Source organism: Lithobates pipiens, unplaced genomic scaffold (genome assembly GCF_037356315.1).
Source record: "Lithobates pipiens isolate NorthernLeopardFrog02 unplaced genomic scaffold, aLitPip1_a1.2 Scaffold_27, whole genome shotgun sequence".
NCBI classification, from domain to species: domain Eukaryota; kingdom Metazoa; phylum Chordata; class Amphibia; order Anura; family Ranidae; genus Lithobates; species Lithobates pipiens.
The window spans coordinates 196,117,666-196,143,950 of record NW_027507788.1 but is presented as its reverse complement, the minus strand read 5'-3'; the positions used below and the strand labels follow the sequence as shown (position 1 = coordinate 196,143,950).

General features: G+C 43.3%; 1 protein-coding gene across 2 annotated transcripts in view; it reads right to left on the bottom strand.

Moving 5' to 3' along the window:
* The window catches only part of LOC143934462 (putative pleckstrin homology domain-containing family N member 1), a 115,955-nt gene that overhangs the window by 25,725 nt on the left and 63,945 nt on the right, over positions 1–26,285 (bottom strand). Inside the window, exons 3-6 of one of the 2 annotated variants that reach the window (XM_077458112.1) lie at positions 23,252–23,308; positions 13,625–13,771; positions 9,018–9,104; positions 7,860–7,932 (exon numbers count right to left, since the gene is read on the bottom strand). In XM_077458112.1, the coding sequence (XP_077314238.1) occupies positions 7,860–7,932; positions 9,018–9,104; positions 13,625–13,771; positions 23,252–23,308 (364 nt within the window). Of the gene's footprint in view, positions 1–7,859; positions 7,933–9,017; positions 9,105–13,624; positions 13,772–20,731; positions 20,839–23,251; positions 23,309–26,285 lie in introns of those variants that run through there. The other variant, XM_077458113.1, reaches the window with a different exon arrangement.

Below are 26,285 nucleotides of genomic sequence, written 5' to 3'. Positions count from 1 at the left end.
TGCTTTAAAGTTCGTACCCACCAGGAGACTGGACATGGGATTTTTCATTGAAGGTCACTTGAATGCTGAATACAGCTGGAGAAACCACAGATTGCCATGGAGAACAAAACAACTGAATTACTTTAATAGGCTGCCATTTTTTTTTTTAGCAACAGTGTCACTTGTAGGGGCTCATTCTCACAGGAGTGGTCTGTTGCAGTGTGTTTTCATTTATGTGTTTTATGCCTTGTGCCAACAGGCACAACCGCAGCCCATTAATTAGAATCAGCTGCATAATGCATGAAACATCAAACCAAAAATTACCTTTGAAGCATTTTTTATAGCATTTAGCATTTTTCACTTTACTGTGCATTGCATTGCAATGGGATTCCATTCACAATAAATGGAACCACAGCACACCAATGCATGTAATGTGCATTACTGCAACACAATATAGTATGAATGTCACTTAGGACTAACATAACATACTTACTTACATACAACTAACATAAACTTGACAGGTTCTCCTTATTATTTTTTTATTTCTTTTTTTCAAAAACAAGTGCACTTTAAATAATCTCAAAATTTGCAGTATACAATATAGTTATTAAAATAAAAACAATGTATACCTTTAAACTTTACATACAATTCTGTGGCCAATATTACAATAGATTGGGAAAGGATTCAGAACAAGTAAAAAAAAATGTCTAAATTACATTGTTGCAGTTTATTTTATTTACACTAGCACATAGGTGTGCACAGCCTATTCCATTAGTGTGTGCACCCCAAAAGCTCAAACACATACTGTATGTGTATGTGTGCATGGGTATATATACTGGTGGTGTCAGTAGAGCAATGGACGGTGTCATTAGAGCAGTGGATGGTGACATAAGCGCAGGGATTGGTGTCAGTAGGGCAGTAGATGGTGTCAGTAGTTTTTTTTTATTATTATTTTTTGCAATTTTATTTATTTTTTTTTTTGAAAAAACAAGTTTATTGGGCAATGGTACAGGTTACAGGGAAAGAAAAAGGAAAGAATAAACAATCAATCAATGGTACATTCAGCGGTCAACAGCAAAAAACATCTAAATGCCGTATTAGCACAACAAGATATCCAGAGCATAGCTATATAAACAAAGTCAGATATACAGACATCAATATTGGAGTTGCAAAGTTCATTGAACTAAATAGCAGAAGGTGAAACATGATAGCACATAAGATCTAATCAAACCCAACCCTGACATGGACTCAGCTCCCACAAGTATCCGGGTCATTAAGCCAGCGATCCCAAATCTTATTAAATTTGCCAGGGCACCCCCTGTGTGTGTAGATAACTTTTTTCAGCGGTAAATTAGAGTTAACCTCAGCCACCCATGCCCCGAATGTCGGAGTCTCAGGCCGCATCCACAACCTGGCAATCAGTTTCCTCGCACTGAACAATGTTTCTTGGGTAAAGGTCGCATCGGAGGGTGCCTCCGGGGCGCCCAGCTCCAGGCCTAACAAACAAGCCTTAGGATCCATCAGAAGGGGGGAGCCCATTTGATCGTGCAGAAACCGTACCACCTGTAACCAGAAGGCCTGAATATCGGGGCAGGACCACAGTAGATGGTAAAAGGAGCACGGGAGGCTCCCACATCGCGGACACCCCGGCCCCAGGGAGGGCCTGTATCTACAGACCCGGGCCGGCGTAAGATATGACTTATGGAGGATATATAATTGAGTTAACCTATCTGGCACCCTAGGGGACACTCTCTTAACTGTAGTCATGATCTCCTCCCACTCCTCCCCCGAGATCGGGCCCACATCCTCCTCCCATCGGTATCTCGTATTCTCCGTAATTGCAGCTACCGATCTTCTTCTAAGGGAGTTGTATAGGGTCGAAATTAATTTTGTGGGCTCCTCTCCCACTATAACACCCACTACCGATAATTCCTGTGGATCCGGGAATCCCTCCCCGAATTGAGCCCGAAGGGCATGGGATAATTGTGCATAACGAAATAGCATATAGGCGGGGAGCTCAAACTCTCTTTGCAGCGCCTGGAAACCACGCACCCCTCGTGGGGAGACGACCTGGTATAGGTACATCACTCCCCGGGAGGCCCAGAGGTCCGCTCCCGGCAGCCCCCTGAGCTCCTTCAATTGGGAGTTGTACCATAGGGGTGTATGTGAGTGTATCCAGTCCGCTCCCAGCATCTTTTGTGCGATACCCCAGATCCGCCTGTGCTGTAGCAGTAATGGAGCAGATTTCCTCCTCCTCTCATTAGACTCTCTCCCCCTAAACAAGACCTGCAGGGGGGAATGGGCGCTACCAGAAGACCCCCCACAGAGTAGCGACTGGTATCTGGAAGCGTCCATCTTGTGGAGGTGAAAAAAGTGGGAGAGCTGAGCAGCTACGTAGTAGGCACGAAAGTCGGGGAGCGCAGCTCCTCCCATATCCGTAGGGTTTTTAAGAGTATTCCAGGCTAATTTATGTCTACCAGAGCCCCAGATAAAAGAATTTAGAATTGTGTCTATAGTTTTAAAATATTTAAGGGGGATAAGGGTAGGGGCCTGCCAGAGTTTGTAGAGGAATTTGGGGAGGAGGATCATCTTGATTAAATTTATCCGTCCCATGACACCTAGAGGGAGCCTAGCCCAAGATTGAGTTTTGGATTTTAAATATAAGATCAGTGGTTCTATATTAAGGGTTATATAATCGGAGGGATCCCTGGTGATCTGAACCCCCAGATACTGAATAGTGGCCACTCTACGCAGCGGAAGGGACGAAGTGTCCCTCTCCGGCGGAGAGAGGTCAATGGGAAGAATCAATGATTTTGCCCAATTTATAGTGAGGCCCGAGTGCCTACCGAACTCTTCAATAATACCCAGGGCCGCTCTCAGGGAGGGTCCCTCATCCGCAAGGTACAGAAGCATGTCGTCCGCGTACATGCTTACCGTTTCCGTTAGGGGCCCTGCTCTAAGACCCCCAACTTGGACGCTGGACCTAAGGGAAATAGCCAGTGGTTCTACTGCTAGGGCGTACAGGAGCGGCGACAAGGGACACCCCTGTCTGGTCCCGCGCCCCAGAGGAAAGGGCTCGGACAGGCAACCATTCACCGCCACGCGCGCCTCCGGGGAAAAATATAATATCTGGACCCATTGCAGAAACTTAGGCCCAAATCCAAAGCGCCGAAGGCACTCCCACAGATATCCCCACTCCACCGAATCAAACGCCTTGGCCGCGTCCAACGCCACCACGGCCCTGGTACCACCATTGTCGTGCGTGGCTTGTAAATTCATGTGGAGTCTACGAATATTCATGGCCGTATTTTTGCCAGGCATGAAACCGGTTTGATCCGGGTGGATAAGGGACAAAACGTGGGAGCACAATCGGGATGCCAGGATCTTGGCTAAGATCTTTATGTCCACCTGTAACAGGGAAATCGGACGAAATGAATCTAGGCAATGTGGGTCTTTGCCCGGTTTTGGAATGACTATAATCGTCGCTTGGCGCAGCGTTTCCGGAAGGGAAGCGGACTCAAATAAGTAATTATATAAATTCAGCAGCTCAGGGGCCAGAACGTCGGAGTATGTCGCGTAAAAATCCAGCGGTAGACCGTCGTGTCCCGGAGCCTTGGCCGCTGCCAGGGAAGATAACGCCACCACTACCTCGTCTAGTGAGATCGGAGCCTCCAGATCAGCTATCTGAGCTACCGATAATTGAGGGAAAGGAACATCTCGTAGAAAAGTTTGGGTCTCCTGAGCCGTGACCCCCACACGAGAGGCGTAGAGGTCAGCAAAGTAAGACCGGAACATCTCGGTCACCGCTCCCGGTTCAGACACAAGAGCGCCGCTCCCATCCATCAGCGACACCACTACAGGTGGCCTCGCATCCTGATGGGCGAGGTAAGCCAAAAGCCTACCCGCTCTCTCGCCTTGTTCAAAAATCCGCTGCCGTGTAAAAAAATGCTTGCGTTTAGCCTGCTCAAAGTGTAGTTGGTCAAGAACACGGGTCTGAAGCCTGAGGGCCGAGGCATTCGCCTCAGTGGGATGTGACGTAAACTCCCGGGTGATAACCTCCAACTGCTCCTCCGCCTGACGGAGGATCAGTTTAGAGGAACATTTTAATCTATTTATCCGCCTGATCAACAAGGACCGTGCATGCAGTTTAAAAGCCTCCCAAACATGTCCACCCGTAGCCGTCCCCCTATTAGCTGCAAAAAAATTACTCCATTCCCCAGACAGGTCGTCTCTCTCCTCCAGCGCTTTCAGCCAGAAGGGATTCAGGCGCCAGCCCCTAGGCCCCAGTTGTTGCATCAGAGACAGGGTAGCCCAACAGGGGGCGTGATCTGAGAGGGACCGCGCATGAAACCCTGCATCCTCCAGCTGAGGGAGTAGGACATTTGACGTCAAAATATAGTCTATGCGGGACATAGTAGAGTGCGTAGCCGAAAAACAGGAGTATACCCGGGATGTGGGGTTTCTATAGCGCCACACATCTGTCAATGCAAATTCCCGAAGGGTGCGACTCAGCCTAGACCCCATATGGATCGCAGGGGCAGAGCCACCCCGAAGTCTATCCATGCTTGGGTCAAGGGCAAGGTTGAAGTCCCCTAGCCAGATGGCCGGGGTATCAGGGTATCGGGCCATATATGACATGCCCTCAGACACGACAGCAGCCGAGTATGGGGGCGGTATGTATACTGCCAGAATCAGAAACCTCCTGCCCTGAATAGTGCAATTAAGAAATATAAACCTGCCCTGGGGATCAGTCCGCAAATCAAGGAGGTGAAAGGGCACTGTCTTGGCTATTAATAAGGAAACTCCTCTGGAATATGGAGTGTGGGTAGCGTGGTAAGTCCAGCCAACCCACGGCCTCCGAAGCGCCAGCTGTAGCTGGCCCGTTACATGCGTTTCCACCAGCACTATAATGTCTGCTCTGTAGGATTTGAGGCATGCAAAGACAGCCGTACGCTTTAGCTTATCTCTAATCCCACGGACATTCCACGTCAAAAATTTAACTGGGGCCATTTACTAGTGGCGTTTAAATGATACAACTCGCTAGGCGGACTGACCCCCAGTGCAGAGCCCAGCATAACTCTCGATTTTCCCACCCACCATCTCATCATCAGACATTGAAGTATTTCCCTTTGTACCATAACCCCAAAAAACAACAACCAAGAAAATAACATGAACCCAAACCCCCAAACCACCCCCCCACCCCCCACCCAGCTCTCAGTCCTTCCAACTGAACTGGAGCACACGTCCCCAAACATCCAAACCTTCGCCCTCATCCCCCGTAGCGAATGCAGCCAGCAGAACCTCCCTCCACTGCTCGGACTGCACACAGCCACACGGGGATAGGTCGGGCGTTTAACTACACAGGGGGCGACTACTCGCTGCATAAGGCGCATAGAGTAGCCCATCGTGCTAAGCCGTAAAACAAGGGTCACAGCCTCCGCCCCCGGTGCCAACAAAAACAAAGGGGTGATCCCATCAGCGACACATGTGGAATAGGCAAATCAATATTGGGGTCAATAACAGAGAAGACAGAAGAACTGAGGTAAGGCGATCAGAAACAGAGCAAAAGAAGAGGAGGAAAAGAGAAGAGGAGAGGAAAAAGAAGGGAAGAAAGAGGGGGGCACACGTCCCAGCACGGAATACCCACGGTAAAGGGCAGCCCGAGGAAAACTCGGGGCCACGCTGTAAAAAGTTTCAAGTCCATTTCAGGTAGAATGAGGAGAAGCAAAAGCCGTAAGCAGTCCGGCAGGGCACTCCAGAATAGGTGCAGGTCATCTACTGCCCTCGCAACAGTCTAATGGGAACAAAACAGGCACGGGCCGCCTTGGGGAAGGCCCACAGTGGTAGCAGTCATCATCAGTATGATGTTCGGTAATAGGTAGGCCATTCCAAGATAAGTACCTCTTCACCGGTGATAGGTAAGTATATCGGGGAGGTGAAACTCTAGGACAACATCCCAAATTAGGGGGACCGGGCCAGTCACTGCACCCGGCGGTTCCTATCAGCCTCCCTCCTTTCCAACCAGTCCATCGCCTGCGCCGGGTCATCAAAGAAATGAGCTCGGTCTTCGCCCAGAACTCGCAGCCGCGCTGGGTACATCATAGCATATTTCAAATGTTGGATTCTCAGCCTCTTCTTAACTTCCATGAAGCGGGCGCGCTGTTTTTGCACTTCTGCAGAGAAGTCTGGAAACGCCATAACATGGCCTGCTTGAAACGGAATGTTGCCCTTCTCCCTGCTAAGGCGCAGAATTGCATCTCTGTCCCGAAAGTTGAGCAGTTTGGCGATAAACGTACGTGGTGGTGCGCCTTCCGGCGGGCGCCTCGCTGGCATGCGATGCGCTCGTTCCACAACAAAGGTATTAGAAAATGCTTCCCGACCGTAGGTGTTGGTCAAAAGAGTCTCTAGAAAAGTAGACGGATCGTGGCCCTCTGCTCCCTCCGGCAGGCCGATAAACCGAACGTTCGACCTGCGCGCCCTGTTTTCTAGATCATCTTGCTTTTGAGCTAGAAGATGGAGTTGGCGCCTCACCTCCTCGTGGGATTGCTGGAGCGGATGTAGCTCGTCTTCCACCCGACCAAGCCTGTCCTCGGCCTCCTTTACACGATCCCTGATCTTGGACATGTCCTGCCGCATGAGAGAGATGTCGACTTTGATCTCCTCAATCTTGGTTGTAAGGGAAGATTGGCAGGCAGATATAGCTTCAAGCACCTTGTCCGTGTCGTTTGCCGCCGGAGGGGTTGCGGAAGGCGAGGAAGCGCCATCTTGGGCCGGCTCTCTATCCTGCCTACGGAATTTCTCCAAGGAAGCCGCCGCCGAGCTGTGCTTCTTTGACGGAGACATGTCTGGAAGGATGACCGGACCCCTATCCGCCGATTCTCCGTGCTAAAAAGGCAGTCGCTGAGGGCAGGATAAGCGTACAGGATATACCGGGAGCGGAGCGCAACTCACTTGCGACCTACTCCATCGCCGTCCAGGCCACGCCCCCGCAATTTTATTTTTACAATTTTTTTTACAACTATGTTTAGCAGAAAAAAAAAGCAGAAATGTTTTTTTTTGTGAAATATCAGGGTTCTAAACAGGGGAAATATGTGCCGCACAAGGTGAATAGGGTGTGCCCTGGCACACCTGCCACACCCTGTGTGCACGCCTATGCTCTAACATCAGACACATGGCAATGCCTGTAGTGAACAGAACCTAGCTGGGCAGGAGGACACCCCTGACCCAGTTCTTTCTGCATAACATTTTACATAATGCTGTTCACCCCATCTGGCCAAAGAAGTTTAGTCTAAATATAATCAACATGACTCCTTTTGAGGGAAGGTACAGACCATTTTGTTTAATGATTCTTGATGTAATTATAGGTGTCAGGTCACCTTAGGCCAGGTGACAGATGACCACCATTGGAGTCAGGAGTGCATCACTAAGGTAGTGGACCCTATGGCTGACTGCTGCAGATGGAACTCTGGTGGTTCAGGAAAGCAGGTCCACTCTAGCACCAATACGGATCCCACTGGGAGCTAGAGCATAAGATTCCCTGGGGCACAGAGTATAAGAGCCAGCAGGTGTTCACCAGAGCCTCTAGTGTTGAGGTTGGACTGCGCTGCAACGGGCTCCAGGTTGTGGCCTCCAGGGTCTCTGGTCGGCTATTGGAGGATAGAGAGGAAGCAACAGTCCAGGACAACAAGGGATAGTCAGGAGATAAGCCAAAGGTCGGGGCAACTAGCAGACAAGTATAGCCAAAGAACATACCATAACCATGCAGGTTTGAGAGTGCAGGCCCTAAGACTGATACACAGACCAGAGGTAAGCAGACAGACAGGGCATGAAAGTATTACTGCAGATTCATGACAATAGGTATTATGAGTTTATATACTCACCACTGATTTCAAAAGTATAGCCATTATTTCTTTGGTCACAAACTACTTTCATTCCAGAAAGAGGTAAAAGTCCCTATAAAAAAGACATAAGCCTTTACTTTCCAGGAATGATATACCACCAGGTCCAAACTGCAGTAACCCACAGCTGTCAGTTATATTCTTTTATTAATTGTTTTTTTATTCATTTACAAAAATGGAAGTCAGCAGCTACTAGTACTTTTAAAAGCAATATTCTTACCAATCTATTAGGACCAGTGTCCTCTTACTAACACACAAAGTCTTCAACACTTAATAGGTTTCTACATCACAATCTTGGATTTGGGAGCCTGATAACACTTCCTGATGAGTCACAGCCTGCTCACCCATGTGCAGAGTGAGATCTGTCAGTTGAGGTTGACTGGTCCTGTAGCTTCCTGGGATGTGCTACATTATCTCAGGAGGCTGCAGGAGCTGGGGGTGGGGGTTGAAGACAGAGCAAGCATGCTATGGGAAAATAGTGAGTGAAGATCAGCTTTAAGGTTTTTTTCTAAATAAATGTTGTCTATGGTACATCTATTATTACTCTACAACAGCCATTCTCAACCATGGTTCTATGGAAACATAGGGTTCCTCCTGAGGTTATTAGGGGCTGGAGTTGTGACTGAATTACTGTACCTTCCATCTTCAATTGTTCCCACTGATACCCAATTATTTTTTTAGCTTGGGTTCCCAGAGACTTGAAAATGATTTATTATCCCCCGGGGTAAAAAGGTTGAAAAAGCCTGGTCTACAATACATATACACTATTTTGTAGTAGTACAGTAGTATTTCTTTGGATTACAAATTGTAATTCAAGATTGATACTTTCCTCAAATATTTATCTAGAAGCTGTGACATTCCTTCTCTGTAGCCATATATTCAACTGCCTTATTAAACAATGCAGTGCTATAAGGACACATACACCAAGATTTGGGCCCCTGAAACCTTGCAATCTAATTATTATTATATTTAAAGTTTAATATCTTAAATAAGGATTCAGATTGACGAAAACATGGGAAGAGAACATCGTTTCTGCTTTATTCTTTTATGTTTAGGGTTCATGACCTCATAGGCAGTTTTACACTCCACACCCCTTGCAGTTACCTCTCAGTATTTATCTATATATAAATTATGTTTTACCTGATACATAAATCGCCTTTCTTGGTGATCCATGGACAAAATGAGTAAGTGGAGAGGGAAGAGAACCATGAAAACCTCAGTCATTTCCTGTGAGAATGGAATAGAATAGAGTAGAATAGTGAGAACTGTCATGCAAATATTTTCACAATAAAGGTATTAAATGGGGGTAAATTAATATTAAAAGCAATTAAAGCTCTTGTAATGCTTTATTTTCCTCTCAAAATAACGTTATACTTAACTGATCTGTGCCATGGTTTTGGTACCTCCTTTTCTGGGGTCCCCCGCCGGTGATCTTGGCTCCTCCTCTTCTCCAGGTGCCCCCATAGCAAGCCGCTTGCTATGGTAACCCTTGTGCAGGATTTTTTTCCAAGCCAGGCTGTATGTGTCTATAGACACACAGAGCATGGCTCGACCCCACCTCTGCTCCCTCCTCACAGGATGGTGGCACATTTGTGGGCTCACTCCTGAGCTGGGCTGTGTACATCCATATAACAAAAAGGAAAAAAAAACATGCTCACCACAAGAACAAAAAAAAAATGATGGGTTAAATAGCAGCTAGTCTAATGTGCGGGTATATAAAACATCTCAATAATGTAAAGTAAAAGGCAACACTACATCTCAATATAAATCACATTGACTAAATGCAACCACTATCACCAAATATATATGGAGATGAAAATAAATATGCAATGTCACAAAAGTGCTTGGAGAATAAATCATTCACAAATATAGTGCATCCAATTATATTAATGAGAAAGTTCCCCAAGAAAGATGTAGTGCTTCAACACTTAGTGCAGAGTGTGTCCACCAATAATGTTGTAAACATATTTCACATAGAGGAAAACCACTGCACAAGTCCACTACCTGAATAAAAGAGATCCGGAGCAGCTTACCAGAAAACCATGACCCTCTAAATAGGAATGGTCATGATAGGCGTGTGTAAAAATCCTAGAACTCTGCTATGTAGTTGTCCCCCAGACTCTGTATAACACAACTCTGGATTGCCTCAAAGTTTTTTTTGCAAATAGAAATGGTGGTGTATGGCATATAAAAAATAGAAAACCCCCAAATAGTGTAAAATCCTCAGGAGGCTTTAAAAAATGTTGTATTTGCACTTACATATAGAACCAAGCTGGCATTAAAGATGTAAACAACGATCAGGCCAATGGCTCTAGCTTCTGTCTCTGAGCTTGTGAGAAGGTAAAGAGAGAGAACCAACGCAGTAGCACATGGGCACAGTGCTGGATCGATAGAGGAACAACTAGTGGAAGTTTGTGTACCTTAATTCAAGTAATGCATTGAAGTAAAAAAATCTTTTGGCTTTAGAGCCACTTTAATAAAACACACCTTCTCACTTTCTCTCTCTTTAAATGTAATCTATAAAAAAAAGTCTTAAATGATGTGCAGCTTGCTGTCTCTGTCTTCTAAAAATCTCTCACTTCTAAAATGCCAACTAGTAAAAAAGCTTTCATGATTTGCAGCATGTCTGTAGTATATTTCTTGCTCTTGTCTTTGACAAAGTCCACAATTTTTTTATTGCTTTATGAAAAGTGCCTTGTCTCTCTCTTTATATGTTACCTAGTAAAAAAAGCATTACATGACGTGCAACATATATGTAAATATATTTCTGGCTCTTGTCTCTGACATAATACACTGTCATTTTTCTTTCTTTCTTTCTTTCTTTCTTTCTTTCTTTCTTTCTTTCTTTCTTTCTTTCTTTCTTTCTTTTCTGACATTTCTTAATAAAAAGTGTATCTTCTCTCTTTTCATATGACATACTAAAAAGCTTTCATGGTGTGCAGTGTGTCTGTGCTATTTTCTATTTTCTGACTCTTGTCTCTGACATACTACACTGTAATGTTTATGTCACTGTAAAACATGCCACATCTCTCTTCATATGCTACCTAATAAAAAGGCTTCATGAGGTGCAGAATGTCTGTGATATATTTCTTCTGTGATAATATAAAGACTTCTATTGTCTATAACATAATGTACTGTCAATTTTATTTCACTTCAAAACCTGTCATACTTTTCCCTCTTGAAATGCATCCTAGTAAATGTCTTCCAGAATGAGCAGCGTAGCTATGTTTTAATTTTAGCTCTTGCGTCTGACATAATTCACTTTCTATTTTTTTTCTTGATAGAAATTACCTTGCCTTTCTCTTTTTAAATGTAGCCTAGTAAAAAGGATTTCATGATGTGCAGTGCATCTGTGCTATATTTCTGTCTATTGTCTGTGGCATAATACACTGTAAATTATATTTCATCAAAATCTGTCTCGTCTCTCCTTCTTTAATTGCAGCCTAGTAAAAAGTCTTCCACAATGAGCAGCACGGCTATGTTATATTTATGGCTCTTGTCTCTGACATAATCCACCTTCTTTTTTATCTCTTGATTAAAAAAAGTACCTTGCAATTCTCTTTTTAAATGTGGCCTCATAAAAGGCTTATATGATGTGAAGTATGTCTTTGATATATTTCTGTCTCTTGTCTCTGATATAATCCATTTTTTAAATTTCCTGATAAAAAGTTATTTGCCTCTCTTTAAATGTTGTCAAACAAAAAAAGGCACCCAGGATGAATAGTAGGTTTGTGCTATAATTGTGGCTTATTTTCTATGATAAGCTACACTACTCATTTTTTATTTTGTATTATAACCTGCCCTGTCTCGCCCACATGCAGCCTGCTGAAAAGGCTTAAATAATGTGCAGTGCATCTGTGCTATAATTTTGGCTCATCTATGACACAAAACATTGTAATTTTTATTTCACATTAAACCTGCCTAGTTTCTGTCTTGTTTTTTCTCTCTCTCTATCTTAAAATGTGGCCTAGTAAAAAAGCTTACATGATGTGCAGTGTTTCTCTGCTATTTTTCTTGCTATCGTTTATGACACACTGCTTTGTAATTTTTGTTTTTTAATAAAACCTGTCTCATCTCTTCTTCTTGATATTCAGACTACTTAAACATATTTTATGATGTGCACCATGTCTGTGATATATTTCTCTCTTGTCTCTGTCACAAGGTCAAGTACTGGATCTTAAAAAACAATATAGAGGTTAAAATTCAAATAAATGACTGTCCAACATGTCCATTAATAAAAAGCAACAGATACAATTTGCACTGAGTAGGTGTTTAATGTACACCGCATCTGTCTGCATTGCACAACACAAAATGAGAGCTTCCAAAAAGAAGCATCACACATTTAGAAAAAAAACTGGCGGTTTGAAATTTTTAGCATTCATGCAAAGAATCCACAATAATGTTTTAAATAAAATTTCTAGTTGCCTTTCACAAGGCAAATGTAACATTTTCTAATGTTTATTCTTAAGAAAATAGAATGTTAAAGTGGTTATAAACCCCATTACACCACTTATACCTACAAGTAAGCCTATAGTAAGGCTTACCTGTAGGTAAATAAAAATGTATATGTGAAAGTTTTTGTGTCACCGGCGCAAAAAAATATATAAAGTAAATAATATATATTAATACATTATAATTTGATCTGCTGCAGTTAAAATATCATATACCATAGGCTTAGGAAAAGTTGTATTTGAAAAAAGAAAGTAACTGTGCAGATCCAAACATTTACTGGTGTAATGTTACCACTAATACGATGTGTAAACCCTATACAACAACCTCACTGTGTATATACTATGTAAACCAACCTTACTGTAAAGTGCAACGTGACAATAAAGTGCCAAATATTGAAAAATTGTGCAAACGATCACTCCTTAGAACATCAATAATATTCCCAAAGAACACTGTAAAGTGCAACTTGACAACAAAGTGGCAAATATCAAAAAATGCATGAGTGTATAATATTTCCAGAGTCCATTTCCATTTGTCTTTATATTCCCAAATTTTCATGCGTGCTTTATACTGGATGTTTTCACCAATTCATTCAGAATATATAATAGTTTGCACAATTTTTCAATATTTGGCACTTTATTGTCACGTTGCACTTTACAGTAAGGTTGGTTTACAGGGTAAATACACTGTGAGGTAGTATAGGATTTACAAACCGTATTAGTGGTAAAATTACACCAGTAAATGTTTGGATCAGCGCAGTTACTCTCTTTTTTCCCCCAAAAAAATTACCATATGCGTTTGCGTTGACGTCACCGGTGCATGCGTACTGAAGAAATGGCTCGATTATGCCATTTCTAAAGGGCCTGTGCTGTGACCGGAGGCTGTCGTGACCGGAGGCTACCGCCCACATGCATGCGACATCTTCACGGCTCCGGCCAATCATAGCGCCGGAGCCTGCGAACCCGAAAATGACTCCGGGAGACATGTCGCTGGCCACAGCGGTGTACGGGGGCCCCTGCAACAGCTTCGATCTAAGGTAAGTGTTTCATAATAAGCTAGTATGCAATGCAAACTAGCTCATCATGCCTCTGTCTTGCAGTTTTTCTTTTCTTATATGGGTTTACAACCACTTTAAGGAAGGTTAGGAAAAGTTAAGTTAAGAAAATTCAACCAATAGAAAAAAATTCCCATATAGTGTCACTGTATTTGAGTAGATTCTTGGCTAGCTGTTGACAGTTGTGCTCCAGTCTTGTAATGTCCTATTTTAACAGATAATGTGCAACACAGATTATTATTACCTTTGTATGGCTAATTTGCATAACTGCTAAAGAAGACATAGCCACATTTCCATAAGACTTAATTTCTCGTCCTTCCCAGCCTAGGATTGGCTCTATCAAAATCATTTCATTTAGATTTTCGCGAGTTCGCCCCCAAAATAGGATAGGCTGAAATAAGAAAAGATACAGTATATTAAATAAAGGCTATCATTTTTATACCTAGAGTCTCGAATGTGTACCAACAGTTGCACCAGAGGTCTATAGACAAGAAAGTAAAGTACATGGAAAACTTTACAACCTTGATTTATTAACCCATTTAACGTTTTTGGATACATTTGTGAAAACACACTACACATTTCACATGTAAGGGAATATAGGCATAAAGCACTTTATTTGTGGAGTTAGGTTCTGCTATAATTTAGGAAAATAGAAAATAAACTGCGCTCAGGTAAAAACAAAAATAAAAATAAAAAATAAAAATAAAAATAAGAATACTAAAATAAAGGCCGCAGCTCTAAGTGGGATACACACACTAGAGTAAATTATAGAAAGATTTTGAAAGCTGCGCCACAACCCCTATTTGACTAACCAAATCGATGTGAAATAAATGAATACTTAATATGCACACAGATAAATGAATAAGTGTATGATACATAAATAAATAAATAACATTGGTCTCACACAAATTAATTTAGCAAAAAAAAAACAGCATGAATAATAAGAAAACAGCTTGAAAAAGCCAAAGCTGAGAAATAGAGTCCACTATATATGTTCTCATAAGGACACCACGGTGAATCCACACGAAACTGCAAACCAGTGCCCGTCACCGAGAAGTGGATGCGCTTACTAGATAGAGATCAAATTGCAGCCTTAATAATAAATCATCTGTGTCTTTCTCCATACATCAGACGCTAACAGATCAGCTATCCCCAGTGTGTGGCGACACCGCACAAATAACTTCCACGGTCAGCAATCGGAAATAACACTAACAATGGCTCAAAAAAGAAGAGGATGCCCCCATAGTGTAAAACCGCTCAGGGAATTTATTATGCTATAGACAATTGCACTTACTTAGAACATCCATTAAAAACAGCACAATAAATTGTTTTCAAAAAGCCGGCCGGCATTCAGAAGCCCGTCCTCCCCTCGTATAGCGTGGTGGCGTTACTGCGTGCCTTTCCAGACGCGTTTCGTCACAAATGACGTTGTCAATTGCCCAATACAAAATGTATATTTTGTATTGCAATACCACACTACACTGTATTAGATACTGAGTACACCACCAGAAGTGTAGTAGACACTGTACATAGTGTATTAGATACTGTGTACACCGCCTGCACTGTATTAGCAACTGTACTATGGCTACACTGTATTTTATACTGTGTATACCACCAGAAGTGTAGTAGATACTGTACACACTGTATTAGATACTGTGTACACCGCCTGCACTGTATTAACAACTGTACTATGGCTGCACTGAATTGTGTATACTACCAGAAGTGTAGTAGAAACTGTACACACTGTAATAGATACTGTATACATCAACAGAAAAGTAGTAGAAACTGCACTACGGCTAAACTGTATTGTGTACTGTGTACACCACCAGACGTGTAGTAGAAACTGTACATACTGTATTAGATACTGTGTACACCACCTACACTGTATTAGCAACTGTACTATGGCTGCACTGTATTGTATACTGTGTACATCTCCAGAAGTGTAGTAAAAACTGTACTATGGCTAAACTGTATTGTGTACTGTGTACACAACCAGAAGTGTAGTAGAAACTGTACACACTGTATTAGATACTGTGCACAATGCCTGCACTACATTAGCAACTGTATTACAGATGCACTGTATTTTATACTGTGTACACCACCAGAAGTGTAATAGACACTGTACACACTGTATTAGATACTGCGTACATCACCTGCACTGTATTAACAACTGTACTACGACTGCACTTTATTGTGTACACCATCAGAAGTGTAGTAGACACTGTACGCACTGTATTAGATACTGTGGACACCGCCTGCACTGTGTTAACAACTGTACTACGGCTGCACTGTATTGTGTACTGTGTACACCACTAGAAATGTAGTAGAAAATGTACACACTATATTAGATACTGTGTACACCAGATACGTAGTAAAAACTGTACTACGGCTGCACTGTATCGTGTACTGGGTATACCACCAGAAGTGTAGTAGACACTGTACACACTGTATTAGATACTGTGTACACCACCTGCACTAAATTAGCAACTGTACTATGACTGCACTGTATTGTGTACACCTCCAGAAGTGTAGTAGAAACTGTACACACTGTATTAAATACTGTGTACACTACCTGAAGTATATTAGAAACAGTACACCACAGAATGCATATATATATATATATATATATATATATATATATATATATATATATATATTGTGAGGGGCACAGCCTGAGAAGCAAAATGGGGAATGAATCGTCGATTATAGCCAGCGATTCCCAGAAAGGCTCGTACCTGTTTCTTGCTGTTGGGACGTGGCCAACTCTGTATGGCCTCGACTTTATTGACTTGGGGTTTTATCACCCCTCTCCCAATAGTGTACCCAAGATATTTGGCCTCCTCCTGTCCAATGGTACACTTCTTTGGATTGGCCGTAAACCCAGCTTCCCGGATAGAGTCTAGGACTGCTTGTACTTTTGGAAAATGTGAGACCCAGTCTGTGCTATGGATAATCACATCATCCAGGTAAGCTGCAGCATATTTCTGATGGGGCCTCAGAATCTTATCCATTTTCCGCTGGAATGTTGCCGGTGCATTCTGTAACCCAAACGGCATTCTCTTATATTGGAATGCCCCATCTGGGGTTACAAACGCAGTTTTCTCCTTGGCCGACTCGGCCAGGGGAATTTGCCAATACCCTTTGGTGAGATCAAGAGTTGTCATATATCGGGCTGTTCCCAGCCGGTCAATCAACTCATCTATATGCGGCATGGGGTAGGTGTCAAATTTTGTAACTTTATTTAATTGTCGAAAATCGTTACAAAACCGCCAGCTCCCATCAGGTTTGGGCACTAGTACGATAGGACTGGACCAGTCACTCTGGGACTCCTCTATCACACCCAATTTCAGCATCCTTTGAACCTCCCCACGTATTGCCTCCCGTCGGGCCTCTGGTATTCTATAAGGTTTTAGTTTTACCCTTTCTCCTGGCAGGGTGATAATGTCATGCTCTACGCCAGATGTTTGTCCCGGAAGCTCAGAGAAGATCTCTTTGTTACGAATTACAAACTCTTTAACCTCCTGTTGTTGGGGTTTCGATAAGGTGTCTGCTATTCCAACCTCAGGAACTAAGCAATCAGGCTGTACTTGTGACAAAGTCTCTGCGACTAGGGATTCCCTATCCCTCCAGGCTTTCAGCAGATTGACGTGATAGATCTGCTCCGGCTTTCGCCTTCCTGGCTGTCTAACCCTGTAGTTCACCTCACTAATTTTTTCAATTACTTCATATGGACCTTGTCATTTGGCCAGAAATTTGCTTTCAACCGTAGGGACTAGCACCAAGACCCTATCCCCCGGGGAAAAAGTACGGGTCTTGGCCCCACGGTTGTACACTCTCTGCTGTGTTAAAGGCGCTTGGGTTAAATGTTCCTTTACAATTGGCATTACCTGTGCAATTCTATCTTGCATCAGGGCGACATGCTCAATCACACTCCTGTGAGGAGAACTCTAATTTTCCCAAGTTTCCTTGGCGATATCCAGCAGCCCTCTTGGGTGTCTCCCATAGAGCAACTCGAAGGGTGAAAAACCCGTAGAGGATTGGGGTACCTCCCTAATGGCAAACATCAGATAGGGTATTAGACAGTCCCAATTCTTTTCATCTCTATCCACCACCTTCTTTAACATTTGTTTTAGGGTTTTGTTGAATCTTTCAACCAACCCATCTGTTTGGGGGTGATACACAGATGTACGCAATTGCGTCACTTTGTACAACTTGCATAATTCTTTCATAACCCGGGACATAAAGGGTGTACCTTGGTTCGTAAGCAGTTCCTTACAAATACCCACGCGGCTAAAAACAAGAGATAGCTCTTTGGCTATGGTTTTGGCCGAGGTATTTCGGAGAGGAATTGCTTCCGGATAACGGGTGGCATAGTCCAATATAATCAAAATGTACTGATGCCCCCTGGCGGACTTCATTATCGGACCTACCAAATCCATTGCGATCCTTTCAAAGGGGACCTCAATGATAGGAAGAGGTACCAGCGGGTTACGGAAATGTGGCATAGGTGCCGACTTCTGACACACGGGGCAGGAGGAACAATAATTTTCTATTTCCTTCATGACCCTAGGCCAATAGAATCTCTGTAATATCCTCTCTCTGGTTTTCTCTGTCCCCAGATGACCTCCCAGAATGTGCCCATGAGCCAATTCTAACACCAACTTCCTGTAAGGTTTGGGCACTACAAGTTGCTCTATGGTTTCTTCTGCCCTTTGAGCCACTCGATACAGCAGGTCCCTTTCCATAGTGAAGTAAGGATAAGTGCAAGTCTTATCTGGGTTCACTAACTCGCCATCTATTTTCACCACATTTTCCCGTGCCTTTATTAGGGTGGGGTCTTTTAACTGTTCTGTGGCAAAATTTTCCCTGTGAACCTCAAGATCCGAAAACTCCACAGACGGCACGTTTTCATCTGAGGATGTTGGCTCCTCCCCAGTTTCTCGAGTTTCCCCCGCCAATACCGACAAGGGAAAGTCAGGAGAGTCCTCACCACTCCCAGAGGAATTCTGGTCATCTTCCTGGTTTATAGGGGCACCAGTGGGGGGCTCAGGACAATCCCAGAGTTCCCAGAATTTTGGAAAATCCCTTCCCACAATAGCATCATGTGGTAAGTGAGACACTAACCCCACCTGATGAGAGAGGTTACCTTTGGGGGTCTCAAAAAACACTGAAGTTACAGGATACTCTCGGGTGTCCCCATGCACACAAATAACAGCCACCCTGTTCTTCCCAGAGACCTCTGTAGTAACTAATTCAGCTTTTATCAATGTTACCAGGCTACCTGAATCCAGCAACACATCAACATTTCTACCATTAATACACATTTTACATAAATGTTTCTCAGGTCCCCGAATGGCAGTGCATGCAACTGTCGCAAACAGCGACTGACGTCTCTCCCTTATAAAGTCACATTGCATAGGCTCATCCACAACGGGGCAATTGGCTGTAATATGTCCCTCTTGCCGGCAGCGGTAGCAAATAATCTTTTTCGCTGCCTCTTGCAGCATGGGCTTCCTGGGCTGCTCCCGCCAGACCTTAGGTAGAACTCCCATCCTCTCACTCTCTCCACCCTCACCCCTTGGAGTCATCTTACCCGCCACTGGGGATGATCTGGTCTTAGGGTAGAAAGTCCGTGAGTCCCTGGAAGAGGTGGTCAGGTTCTCTGTAGCCAAGTACCTCTCAACCAGATCCACAAGTTTATCTGCATTTTCTGGGTCTCCATGGCTTACCCATTTTTGGATGGCAGTAGGAAGAGCTCTCAGGAAACGATCCATAACCACACGTTCCACAATGTTTGGTGCGGTCAAAGTCTCTGGCTGCAGCCACTTTCTGCTCAGGTGAATGAGATCATACATTTGAGACCTGGGGGGTTTTCCAACCTGAAAAGTCCAATTATGCACACGCTGAGCCCGGACGGCCAGGGTGACACCCAGCCGTGCCAATATTTCTGTTTTTAGCACCACATAGTCTTTTGCTTGGTCAGGCTCTAGGTCATAATAAGCGTTCTGCGATTCCCCAGTTAACAGAGGGGCCACCAGTCCAGCCCATTGCTCCTTAGGCCACTTTTCCCTTTCAGCAGTCCTTTCAAATGTGGTCAAAAACACCTCCGGATCATCCTCTCCAGTCATTTTTGTCAGTAAACGGCTCACACCAAAGGATGCGGTATTAGTGTAACCACTTGCCTCATTGGTCTGCGGACGTTGCTGTATTAATGTCTCTATTTGCTGTTGAAAACTCTGCTCTTGCTTCTGCAACAGGCCTATGAAGCGGGCTTCAGATTGCTGCTGGGCTTGTTGCTGAGCTTCCAGACTCTGCTGCAAAGTTGCATTTGTCTGCTGCTGATTTGCATTTGCCTGCTGCTGGGCTTGTTGCTGAGCTTCCAGACTCTGCTGCAAAGTTGCATTTGTCTGCTGCTGGGCTGCAAGGCTCTTTTGTAAACCCGCATTTGTTTGCTGCTGATTTGCATTTGCTAGAGCCAGCTGTCTCAGTATCTCCTCCATGCTGGCCTTCAAAAAAAAAAACTGCCCGCATTCTCCACCAACTGTGAAGGGTTAGCTCGGCAGCGGGTGTGTGTGACCCCCTGGATGGGTGCACAACACAAAATCAGGCACAGCAGACAGCGTTGTAGGTGCAAAAAAAAAAACAAAAGATGCGGTTTATTTATGCTACATGCAGTGAAACATAACAGCCAAACAAAAATAAAACATGAAAATAAATCCTGGTCAGCTTGACCTCTAATTACACACTTAGATTCCCTATCTAACAACTGAGTGCAGCCTTGTGCTGCACCAGTCCCTGTCTCTGTTGTAGAGGTTTGCCACACAGGCGTTAACTCACCGCACAGAACAGGTGTCACACTCCCCAGTCTATACAACACAAAACTGGTTCCAGGATGGAGCATCTCCCTAAGCATGCTGGGGTTTTTTGTAGAGGTCTTAAGGAGCCCACTTACTTCAGCTGGGCTCATTAACTCTTCCCCTCTGATTGTAAAAGTCTGCATAAAGCCTGAATCTAGGGTACACATATTTCCCATCCTGGATACAACCAGGTGACTTTACCTGCGTGCTGCCACAATATATATATATATATATATATACCATATTTATCGGCATACTACACACACAGGCGTATAACATGCACCCTCATTTTAAGAAGGAAGTTTCAGGAAAACAACGTAAATTTTAAATAAAGAACTTTGAAGCAAAATTAGGGTCACAGCGCATCAATGCAACATCACCAGTGCCCATCTGCAGCCACTAAAATGCCCAAAAATGCACCCTGCTCAGTGCCCATTTGCAGCCATTAAATTGCACAACAATGCAGCCTGTTCAGTGCTCATCTGCAGCCTCACCTTTCCCATCATTGAAGCCTCGCTAGTGTTGGATTACACAGTGTTGGATTATCCCTGCTCTCTCAGAGGGAAGAGGAGGAGCGAGGACAGCTAAATTACACAGACCCAGTGCTCCGTCACTCACAGCCACACATCCTGGCTCTAGGCAGAACAGTGGCCTGATGCAGGGCCAGGAGGTGTGGCTGTGCGTGACGGAGCGCAGGGTACACAGGAGATGTAATACGTGCTCCTCTTCCCTCAGAGACAGCAGGGATCAGCGTATAATACGCACACATGATTTCCCCAATTTTCAGGGGGGAAAAGTGCGTGTTATACGCCGATAAATACGGTATATATCAAATTCACTGCTACTAACCGAATAACCCACCTGCTTAATCTAAATCAAGCTATCTCTCCAATCACACCAACAACAATACACGCGGCCTCCGTGTAGGCAGTCTTAAATAGTGTGGGGCATGGACTTAGTCCCCCTGAGCCATGATTGGCCAAAGGTACCCTGCCTTTGGCCACTTATGGCTCTCTTAGCAGAGGGCGCTGGGATTGGCAAAAGCATGTAGATCAGGTGCATGCTTTGGAAAATCATCATACAGCGATGCAATGTGATCTTGCAGTGCATTATGGAGCGTTCCGCGATACTCTAAATTGCTGCGAACACCCTGTAATGTTCGCTATTCGGGGAATGGGTGAACACCCGATGTTTGAGTCGGATGTATGTTCGACTCGAACATCAAGCTCATCCCTACTCATATACACACCCTGTTTTTTTTTTGCCAAGAGATCCAGGTGGAGAGGAGAGTCCTATAAACTAACACAGAGGGGAAGGGAAAAATTGGGGAGACAGGAGATACGGCTAACCCAGGAGTAGTGATTAATGTGTGTGTGGGGGGGGGGGGGGGGACATGGTGAGCTGGGTCCCGCCTTTTGTTTTGTCTTTGGCTCGCCCTGCCCTATTTACAATGAATGCAATGAGACTAGCTGAGGCAGACAACACCCAGCAGGGAGGACCTTTATCTCACTGTTTACTTGTGGGTCCACATAAAACCCAATTGGGGGACCCAGAGCTGGGCAGAAACATAGGGACAAAAGCATAGTAGCAGCTGGCAGTGGTATGTCAGCTGCAGAAGACAATTGGGCACACACTGACTAATGCATAACTAACCAGTGGGGAAGATGGGTGAAGTTCGGCATTCTTCTGCTTGGGAACTGAATGACCTTGTCTCAGCACTACCTGGCAGCAACTCACTCACCAGCAACAGCATTACTAAGTGGGATAATAAGGTCATATCGCTGCTTTAATATGCACCCCTAAAAAAAGGAGATCAACTCCTCTCATGTTGTCACCCCTAACTTCCTGAATCAGCTTGGTGTAGCCACAGAATGCAAATGAATGTTCTCTTTAAGGTTCCTGTTATGAGCAAGTTGAACTTAGTGACAAGTTTAATAAAGCGATATGGCTCTAAAAGAAGCAGAAATACAATTTCTGGTAAATATGGTGCTGTCAGCCTGTTGTCCCTAATTTAAAATCAATCCTTGATAAAAAACAGAAAAAGTCAGTAAAAATACAGGCTCTGATCAGATTTAGAACAAGGTATGATGCCAATACCTAGAAGACTAATTTTAAAAACCACTTCACTAATATATACAGTCCACATACCATCCCAATGGAGAATACTATCATATGTTAATCAGTGTATACACCTGTAGAATAATTTTCTAATGCAAAAAAAAAAGCATGCAAATGATAATAGCTTGTAGCACCAATGAGCAAAGCTCATTTGCTGATCTTACAAAATAAGAACTCTTATTGGTTGCTATAAGTCATAAATTAACCCAAAGCCATACTATATAATGGTAGGTTAGAGCTAAATTATGTGGTCTGGCTTATCTTACATAATTATGGCTGCACATTACTGAACATAAAAGTGTCATTGGATATCAGAATCCTTTATTCCGGCACAGCGGTGTAGTGGTTAGCACTCTCACCTAGCAGTAAAAAGGGTCACTGGTTTGAATCCCAACCACGACACTACCTGCCTGGAGTTTGCATGTTCTACCTGTGCCTGTGTGGGTTTCCTCCCACACTCCAAAGACATGCAGGTAGGTCAATTGGCTTCTGTCTAAAATTGCCCCTAGTATATGAATGGGGGGCCTTGGATTGTGGGCTCCTTGAGGGTAGGGAGCGATGTGAGTGTGCAATGTACAGGGATAGGGACAATTGTAGACACTAACTTGGGTTGGACTGGTGTCTTTATTCAACCTTACTAACTATATTCCATACCTTAGAACATTGTTTCTCAAGGCGACCCAATAGGTCATGTTTCGGGCTTTCCATTATGTTGCACAGGAGATTTGATCAATTTCACTGCCTTCGTAATTACCACAGCTGTTTCATCTAAGAGAAATCCTGAAAACATGACCTGTTGGGGCGCCTTGAGGACTGGAGTTGAGAAACACTGCCTTAGAAAATGTTAGTCAATATCATTGTTGTAGATTTGCTTTCAAAACAGTTATGCTTCTCACCTTAGATACAAACTGTGTATGTATTGTATGAGGGTCCAATATTCCAGGAGTTAGAAGCTGCAGACACAGAGAAGCAACAAAATTAGTAGTCATTCTAGTATCATTCCCACATATCAGTACATGATATACATTTGAGCAAATAATTTTTGATATCAATATAAAGGCGAGATGATTGAAAGACATTATGTTTCACCTCACATGTGTTCATTTGCTGAGAATGAAAGTGTAATCCAGTCCGGGTTTTACCAGCCACCCTGGCTGGGTTGGTTCCGGATAAGATTTTGTGGTCCACTTGTGTCCACCAATAGGTGGTAAAAAATAAAGCAGGACTAGAGCAAAGAATTGCTCTTGGCCTGGGACTCAGGAAGCCAAAACCTGAGAGAGCTGCTTATGTAAAGTTTGCTTTGTGAGAGAAAGAAAAGGTTTGCATTATCTTTGTTTTGTGGGTGACTGGGAAAAGCCATTTGAGTTAGGAACCTGTAATGTTCAGTTAGTTCCTGGATGACAAGGATTGATTTTCTGTTTTACTTGTTTAGTTTTCATGTAACCGTTTAAAATAAAACTGGCTACAAGTCAGATTTTTAAGAAAACCTGCCGTTTGGACTATCTTTTTGCCAGGGAAGGTGACCCCCATTAGGTAACCATATATATACATACACAATCTCACAAAAGTGAGTACACCCCTCACATTTTTGTAATTTTTTTTATTATATCTTTTCATGTGACAACACTGAAGAATTGACAGTGTAAATGTGTTGCCCCCTCAAAATAACTCAACACACAGCCCTTAACGTCTAAACCACTGGCAACAAAAGTGAGTACACCCCTAAGTGAAAATGTCTGAATTGGGCCCAATTAGCCATTTTTCCTCCCCGGGTCATGTGACTCATTAGTGTTACAAGGTCTCAGGTGTGAATGGGGAGCAGGTGTGTTAAATTTAGTGTCATCACTCTCCCTCTCTCATACTGGTCACTGGAAGTTCAACATGGCACCTCATGGCAAAGAACTCTCTGAGGATTTGCAAAAAAAAGGATTGTTTCTCTACATAAAGATGGTATAAGCTATAAGAATATTGCCAAGACCCTGAAACTTAGCTGCAGCACCGTGGCCAAGACCATACAGCAGTTTACCAGGACAGGTTCCACTCAGAACAGACCTCGTCATGGTCGACCAAGTTGAGTGCATGTGTTCAGCGTCATATCCAGAGGTTGTCTTTGGGAAATAGACATATGAGTGCTGCCAGCATTGCTGCAGAGGTTGAAGGGGTGGGGGGGTCAGCCTGTCAGTGCTCAGATCATATGTCACACGCTGCATCAAATTGGCCTGTCGTCCCAGCCACCCTCTTCTAAAGATGATGCACAAGAAAGCCCACAAACAGTTTGCTGAAGACAAGCAGATTAAGGACATGGATTACTAGAGCATGTCCTGTGGTCTGATGAGACCAAGATAAACATATTTGGTTCAGATGGTGTCAAGCATGTGTGGCAGCAACCAGGTGAGGAGTACAAAGACAAGTGTATCTTGCCTACAGTCAAGCATGGTGATTAGAGTGTCATGGTCTGGGGCTGCATGAGTGCTGCCAGCACTTGGGAGCTACAGTTCATTGAGAGACCCATGAATGCCAACATGTACTGTGACATACTGAAGCAGAGCATGATCCCCTCTCTTTGGAGACTGGGCCGCAGGGCAGTATTCCAACATGTTAAAGACCCCAAACATACCTCCAAGATGACCACTGCCTTGCTAAAGAAGCCGAGGGTAAAGGTGATGGACTGGCCAAGCATGTCTCCAGACCTAAACCCTAATGAGCATCTGTAGGCATCCTCATATGGAAGGTGGAGAAGCGCAAAGTTGCTAACATCCACCAGCTCCGTGATGTCATCATGGAGGAGGGGAAGAGGACTCCAGTGGCAACCTGTGAATCTCTGGTTAACTCCATGCCCAAGAGGGTTAAGGCAGTGCTGGGAAATAATGGTGGCCACACAAAATATTGACATTTTGGGCCCAATTTTGGACCACTACTTTGTTGTAGTAAAGTGTAATTTCTTTAGTGTTGTCACATGAAAAGATTTAAAATATTTACAAAAATGTGAGGGTTCTACTCACTTTTGTGAGATAATGTATTATATTATACTCTCCCAATATTAAAGTCTTCAAAAATCATATATTTTTTACTCTTTGAATATTATAATATTTCTTATCTGTTAACTGTACCTGGTAAAAGCAATTTCTACAAACAGGTCTATAACTGATGCTGCAAGCAGTGTTAATTTTGTCCACGAAAATATTTTTCTCGACTAAAATACAAAATTAAAACTAAAGCGATTCAGATGACTAAAATATGACTAAAACTAAAATGGAATTTTGTGTTTATTAAAACTATATTAAATTTTAAATTTCATTAGTTTTTGCTTATTATCAAGTACCGGTATAGTCCAATCCACCATATGGTTGGATGGAACTGCCTATGGGTGTAGTGTGAGCGACTACCCGGCATTTCCATTCCAGCTTTTCCTTTAAAATTTTAATTTCTGGATGATGGTACTTTATATATTATATAACGATATAGATCAGAGGTGATACTCATAGTATGTAAAATGGAATTTTAGTCAAAAGACTGACTAAAACGAAATCGAAATCTGTACATTTTAGTCGACTAAAATCAAATGGGTTTAGTTAAGTTGTAATGCATTTTTTAAGCATTTTTCTAGAATTATCAAGCTCATTATATACTCTTGGGTTTATGGTATTGACCACTTCAATACTGGGCGCTTTCGCCACCTTCCTTCCCAGGCCAATTTTCAGCTTTCAGCACTTTCAATAAGAATTGTGCGGTCATGCAACACTGTACCCAAATGACATTTTTAGCAATTTGTTCACATAAATAGAGCTTCATTTTGGTGGTATTTATTCACAAATCAGTTTGTTTGTTTTTTGCAATATAAGTGAAAAAAGCAGAAATTAAAAAAAACAAAAACCAAAAAAACTAATATTTTCTACTTTCTAAAATGTAATCTGTCTTTGGTAAAAAAAA